Source organism: Pelobates fuscus, chromosome 6 (assembly GCF_036172605.1).
Source record: "Pelobates fuscus isolate aPelFus1 chromosome 6, aPelFus1.pri, whole genome shotgun sequence".
Taxonomy (NCBI): domain Eukaryota; kingdom Metazoa; phylum Chordata; class Amphibia; order Anura; family Pelobatidae; genus Pelobates; species Pelobates fuscus.
This window is the reverse complement of record NC_086322.1, coordinates 232,634,249-232,648,760: the sequence shown is the minus strand read 5'-3', so window position 1 is coordinate 232,648,760 and position 14,512 is coordinate 232,634,249. Positions and strand designations below refer to the sequence as shown.

General features: G+C 42.3%; 1 protein-coding gene across 1 annotated transcript in view; it reads right to left on the bottom strand.

Annotated features, from left to right (window-relative positions):
- TBKBP1 (TBK1 binding protein 1) overlaps positions 1-14,512 on the bottom strand; it is an 86,239-nt gene that overhangs the window by 40,056 nt on the left and 31,671 nt on the right. The window contains exon 6 of the mRNA XM_063458841.1: positions 3,128-3,189. Within this exon, the coding sequence (XP_063314911.1) occupies positions 3,128-3,189 (62 nt within the window). The remainder of the gene's footprint in view (positions 1-3,127; positions 3,190-14,512) is intronic.

The window sequence follows — 14,512 nt, the reverse complement described above, 5'->3', positions numbered from 1 at the left end:
TGCAACTGTAATTATTGCAGTTTTTTTTATAAACTGCAATAATTACATTGCAGGGTTAACTCCACCTCTAGTGGCTGTCTACTAGACAGCCACTAGAGGTAACTTCCTGATTTCTAGCACACGCTGTGTGAGGACCTCCAGCATCGCTCATTTCCCCATAGGAAAGCATTGAAATTCATTTTCAGTGCTTTCATATGGGGCGACCTAATGCGCATGGGAGGGAGAGGGTACCTCCAGTGCCAGGAAAACGGATTGTTTTCCTGGCACTGGAGTCTCCCTTTAAGCTGGCTTACAGGAGGTACATTAAAAGCGAACCATTCATTTATTATTTAAAAAATATTAGAGTCCTGCGAGTCTCAGTGTTTTAATGATCTTGATTTTGGATTCTGCGTATCCCACTTTGATCTCAGTTTCTTAGTATTTTTCTTTGTGGTATAATTTGATGAATTTTGTTTATTTTTACAATCTGTATTCTTCAATAAAAATATATTTACAAACAAAAAAATTGAAGATATGCTATCAAAAAAATTATGTACAGTTATTAGTTTACATAACTAAAAGTTATAAAGTGAATATCCTAAAATTAGGTATTTCCCATCTAGAACTTATATGAATTTATTCATACTAATGGATACTAATCTAACCACTAATTAGTAAAAACAATAGCTTCTATCCAGTCTATAGTTAATGTAAAGTAAAACATAATCTTATAAAGGGACTTAAAGGAACACTGCAGTAACCCAGACCACTTCATCTCAATAAAGTGCAGGGTTAAGGGGACTGGGACACTGCACCTAGACCAATTATTTTTGAACAACAGCAATGGTACATTGCAGGATTAAGTCCTCTCAGTAAAGCTGCCACTGGAGGTGCTTCTGCTGCACTGACTGAGTAAAACTGATATGAAAGATCACTGCTCTCCCTCGCTCATTTTTATTTTCCCTTCTCTACGCCTCTCTTCTTCTCTCACACTATTCTTCTCTTTTGACTGCCATGCCTTGCTCTGAGGCCAGCGGCCTGCCACTCCTTTCCGTCTATCTTTTCTTTCTGCAGTGCCTATTGCCTGCCAGGAATGCTTAATCCTTCCAAGGGTTCCCCTGTCTCAGCTCCCCCAACTCACTCAGGACTCATTGTTTACTAGCTCTACATACAGCCCTTCTTGGCCTTGTAATTCGAAATTGAGTTTGTGTCTGCTTTGTCTGTGATACTCCTGAGAGGTATTGGCAGGGGAGACTCTTTGTACATCAAATGGGGACCTATCACACTCACTATGGACCAAACTAATTTGTTGTTCACAGTACATGAATCATTTAGGAGCTTTCTGCAAATTCCAAGCAGGCTTTCATGTGTCTTGCAATGAGGGGAGGCTTCCATCGGGCCAGTCTGCCATATCGGTTGAGTGTTGCAGTGATGGTTGTCCTTTGGAAACCCCACACATTATCTCCCCTGGAGCTCAACCAGAGTGACCATCAGTTCCTTGGTCAGACTTCTTCCATTTAAGAATTATGGAGACTACTGTGCTCTTGGGAACCTTCAATGTAGCTGAAATGTTTTGTATCCTTCTCCAGATCTGTGCCTAGACATATTCCTCTCACTGAACTATGCAGGAAGTTCCTTTGACCTCATGTCTTTTTTTATTTTATTTTTATTTTTTGGGGGGCTATGCCATGCATTTACAGCTGTGTGACATTATATAGACAGGTGTGTGCCTTTCCAAATCATGTACAATCAATTGAATAATCCATATAAATCTGATGTCTTAAGTGTCATAGCTTAGAGTTTGAATACTTATGTGAAATTTCAGTTTTTTATTTTAATAAATTTTCCAAGTTTTTAAAAATCAAAGATTGTTGTAAAAATGAAATAAAATGTGTAAACAATGAATGCATTATATATATATATATATATATATATATATATATATATATATATATATAGGCATTACATTTACCTGTAACCAATTCTCAGGACAGTCTCCTCTCAAGAGCCACTCCACCTCCACTGAGATCATCCTTGATGATCTCTGTCCAGTCCAATGCTTCTCACAGAGCTTTTGGGACCTTGGGACCTAACAACATTTATCATCATCATCATGCTAGGAATGCTGATGCTGTACATGAAAAGCTGTCAAGGAGGTGCTAAGGAGATAGGGCCTCTAGTGGTTGCTTGTCTAATTAGAGTCCTATTCTCTGACAAATGTAAACAGTGCCATTTCTCAGCATATTGTACCTTGTCCAAGTAAAGAGATGGTATGTTTGCACCAAAAGCACTGAATTATGATGAACACAGTCAGTCAAACATTGACTAGCAGGCTGACACATTGGAATTTAAGTCATGTGGGCAAATAGTTACTAATTTGTCACAAAGGTAGGTAAAAGTATCAATCATACCTTCTGGCTAACTGATTTTGCTAATGCCAGGAGGTCTGAGATAGGTGGTGTGGCACAAATAAACTTTATTAAAAAATTACATCTGTGTCATATATAGTGACAGAAAAAGCTATTAAATTACAGGGAATTATTTACAAGCATAATGTTGTAAACATGAATTATGAAGTTAAATTCAGCCTCTGAAAAGAACGTTCTAATGTTAGAAATAAATATATTTTAAGTCAGATGTGCGGCTTTTTTTAGATTAGATTATGGAGCCACACAAAAAATTCTAAAATGCAATTAAAATGACATGTAATCCAGCACAGACACAGACTTGCTCTGAAATCAGATGCTTCTAAAAGAAGTATTGTGGACATATGTCAAACGTGCAGCAATTATGCACTCTGCCAGTTCAATGCTTCTCTATGAGAAGCATTACATGTTTGGCATGAGAATGCTGTGCGTGATGAGGTCAAACATGAAGTGCTTCAAAGATCGAAGGATGTAAAAAGGAATGCCTCTTTTAGCTCTTAGGTGTGTTTTTTGGCCAAATGTAAATAATGTGTCTCTCTGAAATGGCAATGTTTTACATAGTAGAAGTGTCCGTTTACGATAAATAGTTACATAATCTCACATTTTATGGATGGCACTATCTTGCTAGGGTCTTCATAAAGGATTTACCCAGGTTATATAGATATATGTAAATACAGAATACAGCTCTGTACTCAAGAAAAACAAAATAAGGTTTCACTTACTGGTCATCTCCAACCTCCTTTAGCCAAGCCATCTCACGCTGCGTCTGTCCTGTCACCAGCTCCTGGAGTCATAGTGACACATGGACACGTCAGGAAACCAACCAGTCATGGAACAGCACAAGGATTTAATAACACGCACTGTGAAGTATAACTTTCAGTGATATAATAACACGCAGAATGACACAGTATCAAGCATGCTGAGTGATAGCATAGCATAAGGAATGTGACATAGTAACATATGGGAATTGCATGCCGAGTTATGTAACAACTCACAAGGGACTACGATCACAGTCAGAGCGACACACCATCACACACAGAAACAGCAAAACAACAAATCATGCTTAGAATGGTTTGCAAAGCAGTAGCCGATGATACACAAAGTGTCTATAAGTGTATGAAGTTACATGCAAAGTTCTACAAATAAAGAAACCCTAAAACATAAAGCTGACACTTGGTCATGATTCCCACACAGTAACAAGTACGGCATGATTTACAAATCGATTTCCTCTGGTAGCATATGAATTCAACATATTTGTGGTCAGCACTATTCATGTATCGCCTGACAGCATAACAAACTTATAGAAGTCCAGAAAGACAGAGCCAAGAAGGCGACTAAAACATTGAATTTAGAAAAATGTTGGTTTTCATATGTCCACGTAGAGCAGATTGAACTTCTCCAGTTGTTTTTCCAGTGATTTTTATAAATGAGGTGAACCTGAGCCTTAACTAATATTGATCCAGATTTAATGTTTTTGGATAAACGTTTAAAATGATTTAATATATTGAATAATATTTTACTAGTTTGTTATATATTAATTTATATGCATTTTGTTCTAGATTTTAATATTTTTTTTAAAAAATATTAAATAATTTAAAAAGCTAATCCAAAAAATATATAAAAATCAAGGCCAATGCATGTAGTGTTTACAATTATAGAAGCCATAACAAATACCTCCTTGTTCAATGTCTAAATTGTCAGCAATTAAAGGCCTGCTGAAAGGTCACCTCCATTCATCAAGTTGCGAAAGGTAAAGATTGTATTTTTAAATAAAGTATATGTAAAAAAAAAAAAAAATTAGGAAAAACTCATCCCTAGATTCCTTTGGAATCAAGCGCCATGGATCAGACAATGTTTGAAAATGGTGCTTGTATATGGCTGAAGGATCCTGACACATAATAAAGGTAGCGGATGTACTGTGGATGCAAACATAGCTAATAGTCACTTACAAGGACTACAATAATGATTTGTATGCAAGTATGTCAGACAGCTCTTCAGGCTACAAGGGACACAGTGAGCATAAAGGACAACTGCCATCAAATTGTAACTTCTCAGCTTTTAAATATTTATTACATTTAAACTTTTTTTTTTTTTAAATGAAGTATATTGATTTTTGAGAAAATGTCACATTGTATCTGGCTGAGCAGCCATGTTGGGTCACACTCTTCTATTAAATGACCGGCTACTGCTCAACATACCTGCAGTTTGGGGGCGTGGCTAGCTGCCGAGCATGGTGGACGCATAAACCACAGCTCCGGCTTCAGAGCTTAGAATCCGAACCCATCCGGGCGTACAAAAAGCGAAAAAAGACTAATTATTGAAAATGTCTCAACACAAGACGAAGAAGTCTACTACCAAGGCAGACAAAATCATTTTTTTCAACCAAAAACCGATGCCGGACCAGACAGAACAACAGGCCTCAGACAAAGATGGCGACGGCATGGAGGGAACAGAAACCCTGCAACACGGTGGGGATTTACCAGACCCACAGGGGACCCTCACTAAAAGCTATCTCACGAAGGCACTGGAAGATTTGTCCAGAAAATTGATTACATCCTGGCAAACCTCCATGGCTTCCCTCCACAGGGATGTAAAAGAACTGGGCCAACGCACGGCTAATACAGAAAACAAAATGGAAGAATTTACCTCCGCGCACAACGATCTGGCTGGCCATGTGGAAGACCTGGGAGCGAGATTAGAACGAACTGAAGCGAAGCTCGCGGACCTGGAAGACCGGGCGAGGCGCAACAACATCCGCGTGAGAGGAGTGCCCGAGAGCGTCTCGCCAGCAGACCTACCGGCCTACATTAGAGGCCTCCTCCACGCATACGCCCCCGATGTCCCCACTGATATGCTCCTGGTGGACAGAATGCACCAGGTCCCATGGCCTAAACACCTGCCGGACACTACCCCACGAGACGTCCTGCTAAAAGCTCATTATTACCACATAAAAGAGCATATCCTCAGAGCAAGTAGAAATAAGGAATCACCACCGGATGACTACCCGAAGGTACAGCTCTTCACGGACCTCTCCACGGCTACACTCCGCAAGCGACGAGAATTTGCCCCGATTGCAGAAACCCTCAGATCTAACGGGATAAGGTACCGCTGGGGATTCCCCGTCAAAATGCTGATACACAAAGAAGGGACATTGATTTCCATCACCTCTCCGGAAGAAGGCCTCCGCCAGCTGAAATCCTGGGGCATAGAGAATCTACCGGACGAGAATACCGGCTCCCAACCCAAAAAGCTGCAATTGGACTGGCACAAGAAAAAGTCTCACAAAAAATAGACATTAGAGACTGCTCCTCGAGCGTGCAAACTCCTGGTACCGCAAGTATCTCTTCAGCTTACTTATTGTATAGCCGCCCCTAGAGGTTCTCAAATGACACCTGTGATACGAATTATGCATGATGTAAAAGTATATAAATATTAGCATATTGTCATAATAACATTGAAGCGGGCATAAATGCAGGGATAAAGGGGACCCCCTACCGAATACGATACCCATAGTTTTAAAATAAAATAAAAAAACAAACAAACAAACAAATTAATAAAAAATAAAAAAAATTAATATAAATAAATACTATATATCTATATATACAGTGTACCCCACAAAGGTGAAAACAAATAACGGCAATCAGGCACGAAATCCAATAACGCCTCATGTGCCGAGGGCCTAGGGAGACCATGCCCCCTCCGCAATTATAAATAGCCTCCACCTATTGAGGGTTAAACAGCAGGTTTCCAAGGGGCAGAAGCAAATAAATGCATATACCGTGCAGATTAAGTAACTAAACACCATGGTTTAAACCACACAAGTAGCCCCCAATTCACTGTGAGTTCACTTATAACGAAATAAACCTGGGATTTAGTGGATGCCAGATAGACTCACTAACCCCAGAATTCTGAACCTGGTACCACTCAAGGCACCCTGAATCAGCACGGGGATTCGTCAAATGCCCTCTACCCACCAACCATAACAGGTCCTACCCTGACCTAGCCTACACCAGCTATTACAAGCGGGGGAAATAATAGTAACAACTAAGGTACTCCAAAAAAAAAAGAGGATTTACAACACTACTATATGGGAATGATGGGGGACACATATTGAAAGCATGCATAGAATATAAAATAATGTTATTTCTACTATTGAATGACAAGGTACCACCACTGTATTAGTACTCTATGTGTGTATACTACTTGCTTATTGTATATGTACGATATATGTAAAAGAAAGTGTTTGATCCGTACTATCCATACCAATAGACCAACACCCCCAGAGATATAATGCGAGGTCACCTCTAAGGAACCCACAGGTGTGACCACACACCCAGGGAGCGGGGCAGACAAGTATACAATAGAATCAAATCCCCGACCCCTTCACCCCCCCTAGGTCCTTACACGGGTGAAATTGATAAGTCCCCAGCTGATAATGAGCTGAAAAAAAAAAAAAAAAGGGGGGGGATACTCCACATCGGAGACCACCCGAAAAAAAAAAATCTTAACGGAAAACCAACACCAATCCCCTATCTAAACATGCCTGCTATACTATACAAGAAAGTCATGGAAAGAACCACTGGGACATTAAAACACAGATAGGGAAAATAAAAGAGAGAATAACGGGAGTAGATGCATGAGGATGACAGGATTAGATAAGGAAAATTAGTACAAGAACCAAACGGGGAAGACTCTCTGACCTAACTGCCTCCAAAACCAAAGGCGCGACAGTCTTTCAGCATGGACAGGAGGCTGATACCTGATTGAGCCTATTGTTTGATCCCCGACCAGACTAAAGATAAAATTTTGTATGCCCATAAAATAATAATCAGGAGTTAAATAGCTCACTAGCCACCCATAGGGAACACTGTTTCCTAACCCCGCAGTGCAAGAGGTTGACACTGCGCCCCGCAAGGGGAATGATCTGTACATAGCCCTAGTTCTCCCTCCCGCACCCCCACCACAGTTCACCTCTCTTCCCCCCCTCCGGGACATGCAACCTGGAAACAACATGCAAAGCTCCGACATGGGTCGCACTACCATACTGACAAAAATAGCGAAACATACACCACGCCACAAGGCACTCCCAAAACAGAGCAGAACTAGCATAAAGGGGGCAAATCGCACCCAAACATATAGCTTAGGACAGGCAACACAAAACCTGCACATTTCCAGATACCCCCACGGGAAGACGGTGCAGACAGGCTATAGGCCTAACCCCAAACTCCCAAATGTTAAATATATATTCGCATAACGTGAGGGGATTGAATGCCCCTCACAAACACAGGATGCTACTGAGAGATGCAAAACAAGCACAAGCCGACATTCTTTGTATCCAAGAGACACACTTCGTTAAAACCAAGATCCTATCCTTTGGCACCACAGACTATCCCACGCAATACCATGCTGCACATACATCCAAAGCTAGAGGTGTGTCCATCCTAATCCATAAATCACAATCATTTGAACTGCTCAGACTTCACACGGATAGCCAAGGCAGATATGTCATACTGATTTGCAAAATTAATGATACCTTATACACGATAGCCAATGTGTACAGCCCTAATGCAAATCAGAGGAATTTCCTCCATAAAGTACTCTCAAAATTAGACAATCCACAAACTGCACAAATATTACTATGTGGAGATCTCAACCATATCTTTGACCCAGAGGTAGATACCTCAGCCACCCCACAAACACACAGACGTCAAACTTGGCCAACACAATGTAAAGCCATGACAAAACTACTCTCTGAATTTGGCCTCTATGATGCGTGGCGTACGCTACATCCAGGGGAACGATCATACACTCACTACTCCCAAGTACATAAAACACACTCGAGAATTGACCACATACTGATCTCAGCCCCGACACTCCTCCGAGCAACGCAATGCGAAACCGGGGATATACTGTGGTCGGATCATGCCCCCCTAACCCTAACACTCACAAACACGTTCCAAACCAGAGGCAGAACTCCTTGGAAACTCAACGAATCCCTACTAGTGGATGAGCAATTCAAACTGGACCTACGCAGGGAACTGCAAAAATATTTTGTAATAAACGACACCCCAGACAGCACAGCACTGACACAATGGCTGGCCCACAAATCAGTAATCAGGGGGTTGCTCATTAGCAGAGCAGCCCACATAAAACGCACCACCCACGCCAAGCTCATGACGCTACTGAGACAACTAAGAGACACCACCAGCCGGCATTTCCTTTCTCCATCTCCTGACCTGCAGTCCACAATAGACCAAACGCAAGCACAAATTAATGAGTGGCACCTCAAAAAAACTGTACATATGATGCAGAAACTAAAAACTAGAGAATACGCCCAGGGTAACAAAGCAGGGAAACTGCTTGCATCTAGACTCAGACAACAACGACAAACAGCCAAAATCCCCTTCCTCACACGATCAGATGGCACGAAAATATATAACCCCCAACATATAGCTGATGAGCTAGCAAAATACTACTCAGGACTTTACAATCTCAACATGGACAACTCCATCCACCAGCCAAGTAAGGCAGATATCACAAACTTCTTGCAACTAGTACAGTTACCAACTCTAGCCCCAGAACAATACAACTCTTTACAAACACCCATCACAGTAGAGGAAATTACAACCACGATTCTTGCTCTTCCCATGGGGAAGTCACCAGGCCCAGATGGGCTCTCAAACATATATTACAAAACCTACCACAATACGTTAGGGCCCTACCTGTTGAGAGCCTACCAAACAATGCTAAAGACAGGCAACACACCCCAAGAGATGCTACTTGCACACATAACAGCATTACCAAAGCCGGGCAAGCCTCCTACTAAAGGACAAAACTTAAGACCCATATCGTTATTAAACACTGACATAAAGTTGTTCGCGAAAATCTTTGCAAACAGGTTGGCAAACATAATACCATCCATAGTACACGACGACCAAGTGGGATTTGTGAAGGGCAGACAAGGGGCGGATGGAACCAGAAAGGTGCTGGACCTGATGCACTGCATCCGGGGAGGGGAAAGCAGTGTGTTCCTCTCCCTGGATGCAGAAAAGGCCTTCGACAGGCTGAACTGGGCCTTCCTTGCGGAGGTCCTACGCAAGTTCCACTTCCCACCACAGTTCCTAGCAGCAGTATCCACACTATACAGTAACGCCTCCGCTAGGGTCACCACAAGCGGATTTATCTCTGACCCGCTAACCATAACTAATGGATCACGACAGGGATGCCCCCTACTGTACATACTAGCACTGGAAACTCTAACTACCCTAGTCCGCAACCACCCACAGATACAAGGCATACAAGTAAAGCAAACAGAATACAAACTTACGCTATTCGCGGATGATGTACTGCTCACGTTAACCAATCCCGAAACCTCCCTAAAACAGTTCGCAACCACTTTAGACGCCTACAGTAAATGCTCTTACTATAAACTAAATATCACCAAAACACAGGCCATGTGCATAAACACCCATACTGATAGGATGAAAACCCTAAAGTCTCAATTCCCATATGACTGGAGAACAGATCACCTTACCTTTCTAGGCATCAAACTCACAACAGCGACCAACCAGCTCTTTAAAGCGAACTATATAGCACTACAAACTCAGGTAAAAGCGCTTCTTCAGGGTTGGCACAAAAAGTTTATTTCATGGTCAGGCCGAATAGCCGCAGTGAAAATGGTGATCCTCCCTAAATACCAGTATTTATTCAGAACCCTCCCCATAAGAGTCCAACTCTCCTTCTTTAGGGAAAACCAAAAAGTACTGAACCAATTCATATGGGCGAATAAAAGACCCAGAGTAGCCATAACCACGATGTATAAAACCCACGCCAAGGGAGGCATGAACTTGCCTAACATCCAACGATATTACATTGCAGCCAACATAAACCCTATGATAACGGTACAAACACAAGATAGAATCCCACAATGGGTAGCACTAGAATCCGGCACGAAACCAGAACAACAGTTCCTCTCCATCATGTGGCCCCCCTCCCCTCTAAGACCCAAACACATGGCGTTGTTACCAACAACGGCCCTAACGAAACGCATTTGGGACACACACAGGAAGACTATATGCGGGGCAAAGACATGCTCTCCTGCCATGACGATCAACACCCTGCAAATGCAAATCCCCAATTTTAATGCACGCATATGGGAAAGACACCACATCAAATGTATCACGCAATTGACACAGGGAAAAAAAATTGTACCCTTCTCTCACTTACAAAATGAATATGGCCTACCAAGCATAGCAGAATTCTCATACTTTCAAATACGAGCATGGTTGCTCAAACACTATGTACCATCAATAAAAAATGTGAGTGAGCTGCGGCTGACGGCCTTTGAAAGGGTTATGACTACACAAATGCCTGCAAAAAAAACGATATCACTACTATATACAAGCTTAAATAAAGAAGAGAACATAAAAACTTTACCATTTATACGATCCTGGGAACGTGAGCTACACCTCAACATCCCTGACAAAACTTGGGAAAAATTATTTGTCACCAACAAAAAACTGACACTCTGCTCATCCCACATAGAACTTTCAAAAAAATTGCTCTACCGCTGGTACCTAGTACCAAAGAGGTTACATAAGATACACCCTACGGTTTCTGACAGATGCTGGAGATGCCTCAACAACTTAGGAGACATGATCCACACCTGGTGGGGTTGTCCTAAACTAACATGTTACTGGCAACAAGTGGCCGACTTAGTGACCCTGGCTACAGGATTTACTTTACCCCATAACCCAAAAACGTTCTTACTACATATGTATCCAGCAAAACTCACAAAACCAATGGCCTACCTAACCTATCAAATAAATGTAACAGCTTTGATGCTGTTAAGCAGGAAATGGCACAATACAGAACCCCCAACAATACAAGAATGCATAAATCTAGTGAATCAAAACAAAATCTATGAGTGCGCAGCCCGACAAGCAGCAAACCAACAATCCAAAGTCTGGAGAATAGCTTGGGAGAAATGGAATGAAATAATGGCCACTGACAAGTCCCCCACCAAGGATTTGGGCCCAGCCAAACGCCGACAGCCGCGCTCACATATGTGAAACTTGTTAAGACAGCTCCTTAAAGGGAAACTCCAGTGCCAGAAAAACGATCCGTTTTTCTGGCACTGGAGGGTCCCTCTCCCTCCCACCCACCAATCCCCGGTTACTGAAGGGGTGAAAACCCCTTCAGTCACTTACCTGGGACAGCGGCGATGTCCCTCGCCGCTGTCTCCGCCTCCGCGACGCTCCTCCTAGTGATTACGTCGGCCAGTGGACGAGACTAATCTCGCTCACCGGCCGAGGAGACCTAATGCGCATGCGCGGAAATGCCGCGCATGCGCATTACGTCTCCCCATAGGAAAGCATTGAAAAATCATTTCAATGCTTTCCTATGGGGTTTTGAGCGACGCTGGAGGTCCTCACACAGCGTGAGGACGTCCAGCGACGCTCTAGCACAGGAAACCTGTGCTAGAACCCAGGAAGTGACCTCTAGTGGCTGCCTAATAGACAGCCACTAGAGGTGGAGTTAACCCTGCAATGTAAATATTGCAGTTCATGAAAAACTGCAATAATTACACTTGCAGGGTTAAGGGTAGTGGGAGTTGGCACCCAGACCACTCCAATGAGCAGAAGTGGTCTGGGTGCCTGGAGTGTCCCTTTAAACAGAAGGGTATAATGCTCAAACCAACCCCGGCCACTACTCCACCCCAAATGTGCCAAAACAATCCAATCATCAAGCACCCACAAGGTGGGCAATATGGCGGTAGGAAGTGACGCCAATGGTGTAACCCCAAGTACATGACAAACAAATGCAAAGTCATCACTCCCAAGACACAGTGTAGACCAATGCTTTCAGAATAATGCGACCCGGGACGCTACCCGCCCACCCACTCCCCCTTCCCACCCACCCCCCCAATGTTTACCCTCTCAAGTTTTACAAAAACCTCACTACATGTAACTAATAGTAATTGTGAAATGATGTGACTTCGGTCAAAGATATTGTGTTATGATACCTTATAACTGCTGTTTTTTTTCTGTTAAGAGGTCGCAACTCATCCGACTCTACTCATTGTAACGGTCATGCATGTATGTGAATAAAATTGCTTAATAATAAAAAAAAAACATACCTGCAGTTTCACACAGAGCTGTCACAGCAGCACGCAAATTAGGTTGAGCATCAGTTGGTCAGATAACAGTAGAGTCTGACACAGCACGACTGCACAGGCAGATAAAAAAGTGGCCTTTTCTCAAAAACTTGTAAAGAAAATCAATATACATGATTTAAAAAAAATATAATTACAATCTTTCCTCGACCCTTCCTCCCCCTTCTCTCCCCAACGTCCACCTTCGCACCCTCCCCGAACACCCCCAACTACAACCACCCACCACACACTTACACAACTACACCTCCCACCCTCCTCGAACCACCCCACAACACGCCATCCACGACGGACCTCGGTGGAGCCTACACATAACCCCACCACACGACCTTACGCATACCAACCTAACCACAAAGTTCCCGAAATGCATCAAGGGACCACCGACCAACAAAGACAAAGAGCCAGACCGACGCCCATCCCCCAACAACACACCACCGGATCACGACTAAACACCATTAAACAGAGACCTACACACCCAACCCACACCACTCCCCAGACCACGCGACAACGGAGGACTAGGACAACACCACCCAACACAACGCAACTACCCTCCAGGAGAGGCAAAACCAAGCAATGACACCCCTCCACACACACCCCACACTCCACAGAACATTGGGCCTCAGAGTGAAATATGAAATGGACCTAGTCCAATATGAAGCTGTCAATATAACCAAGAGTAACAAATCTAAACAGCAAATTGTAATTACACCTTGCACTACTTTATACAAAGGCTACTCTTTTGTACCAAAACTACATTGAGAACTCTATATTTACGTATGTTACGCAATGCAGTATCATCACAATATACAGTATTTAATGTCACTCCTAGACATTGTAGTTTCAGAGCACAAGCACAGATCAGTGAGTGTAGACAACAAAAGGATACTGATCCAAGCATTAGCTTGTAACCATGTGCTTGAACTAATGCATATTTGACGCGTACTACACCTCTGATCAGGACAACTCAAGTTGCAGTGCAAATAATTCTGAAATAAATCAATCAATCACAATTTACAGATGATAGAAGATAAAAATGTTTACAGCCAAAAAAAAGGGCAATTTATTTTCTGTCTGTATAGTAAAGCAGACAAAATCCATGGCAATCCATGGTTAGTCAGTAATGGCGAATTTCCTATTAGATTAGTCATTTTGTCTGAATGATACCTTTAATGGAGCCGTAGAAAGCAAATTGGAGTAGCTTAATGTAAGCCTCACTAACTTCCACCCACATTCTAACCATTATGACCTTACTCCCACCCATGTTGCATATATATGTACAATCTCTTCTATAAAATGTCTGTTACGTACAGCAACATTAACACAATGTTTCATTCAACAGAAGCATTATTATAAGAAAAACTGCAACAACAACAAAAAATCCTGAAAGAAATAAAAAGACGGATTCAAATCAAGTAAAGGCATATTAGTGGAATAGGGTTAGGGCTGGTGAAGCCATATGTTGTGGAATACATGTCTCATAATGCTCTTACAGCCATAATGCTGGCAATGCATCAAGGGAGATGTAGTCCACGACATTTGGATTTCCAAAGTCTGCCTTAGTGGTTCCCATCCAACTCTTGAAGATCCACTAATGGTCCGTTGAGGAGTGGGATGGGAACCCTTACATTAACACTAAGCCTCCCTAATTTACCATAATGTGTATCTACTGTTATGCTACACTGCACCCTGCAAATGTGACACTGCATGTAATGATTATGACATTCTAACGGAACATTAATTCCAACCCTATGTTCAAAGTAAAGCAACCTCAAACAGGAATTCACGGAGCTGTACCAAGGAAATAACAATTGAAGTCTAAGTGAGATAATATAACAACATTCAATATAGATGTTGAAGTCGATTGGGAACTATATGCTGCTGCACGTAACAGCATACTAATTGAGTATTAGTTTTAAAATAAAACATAATTCAGCAC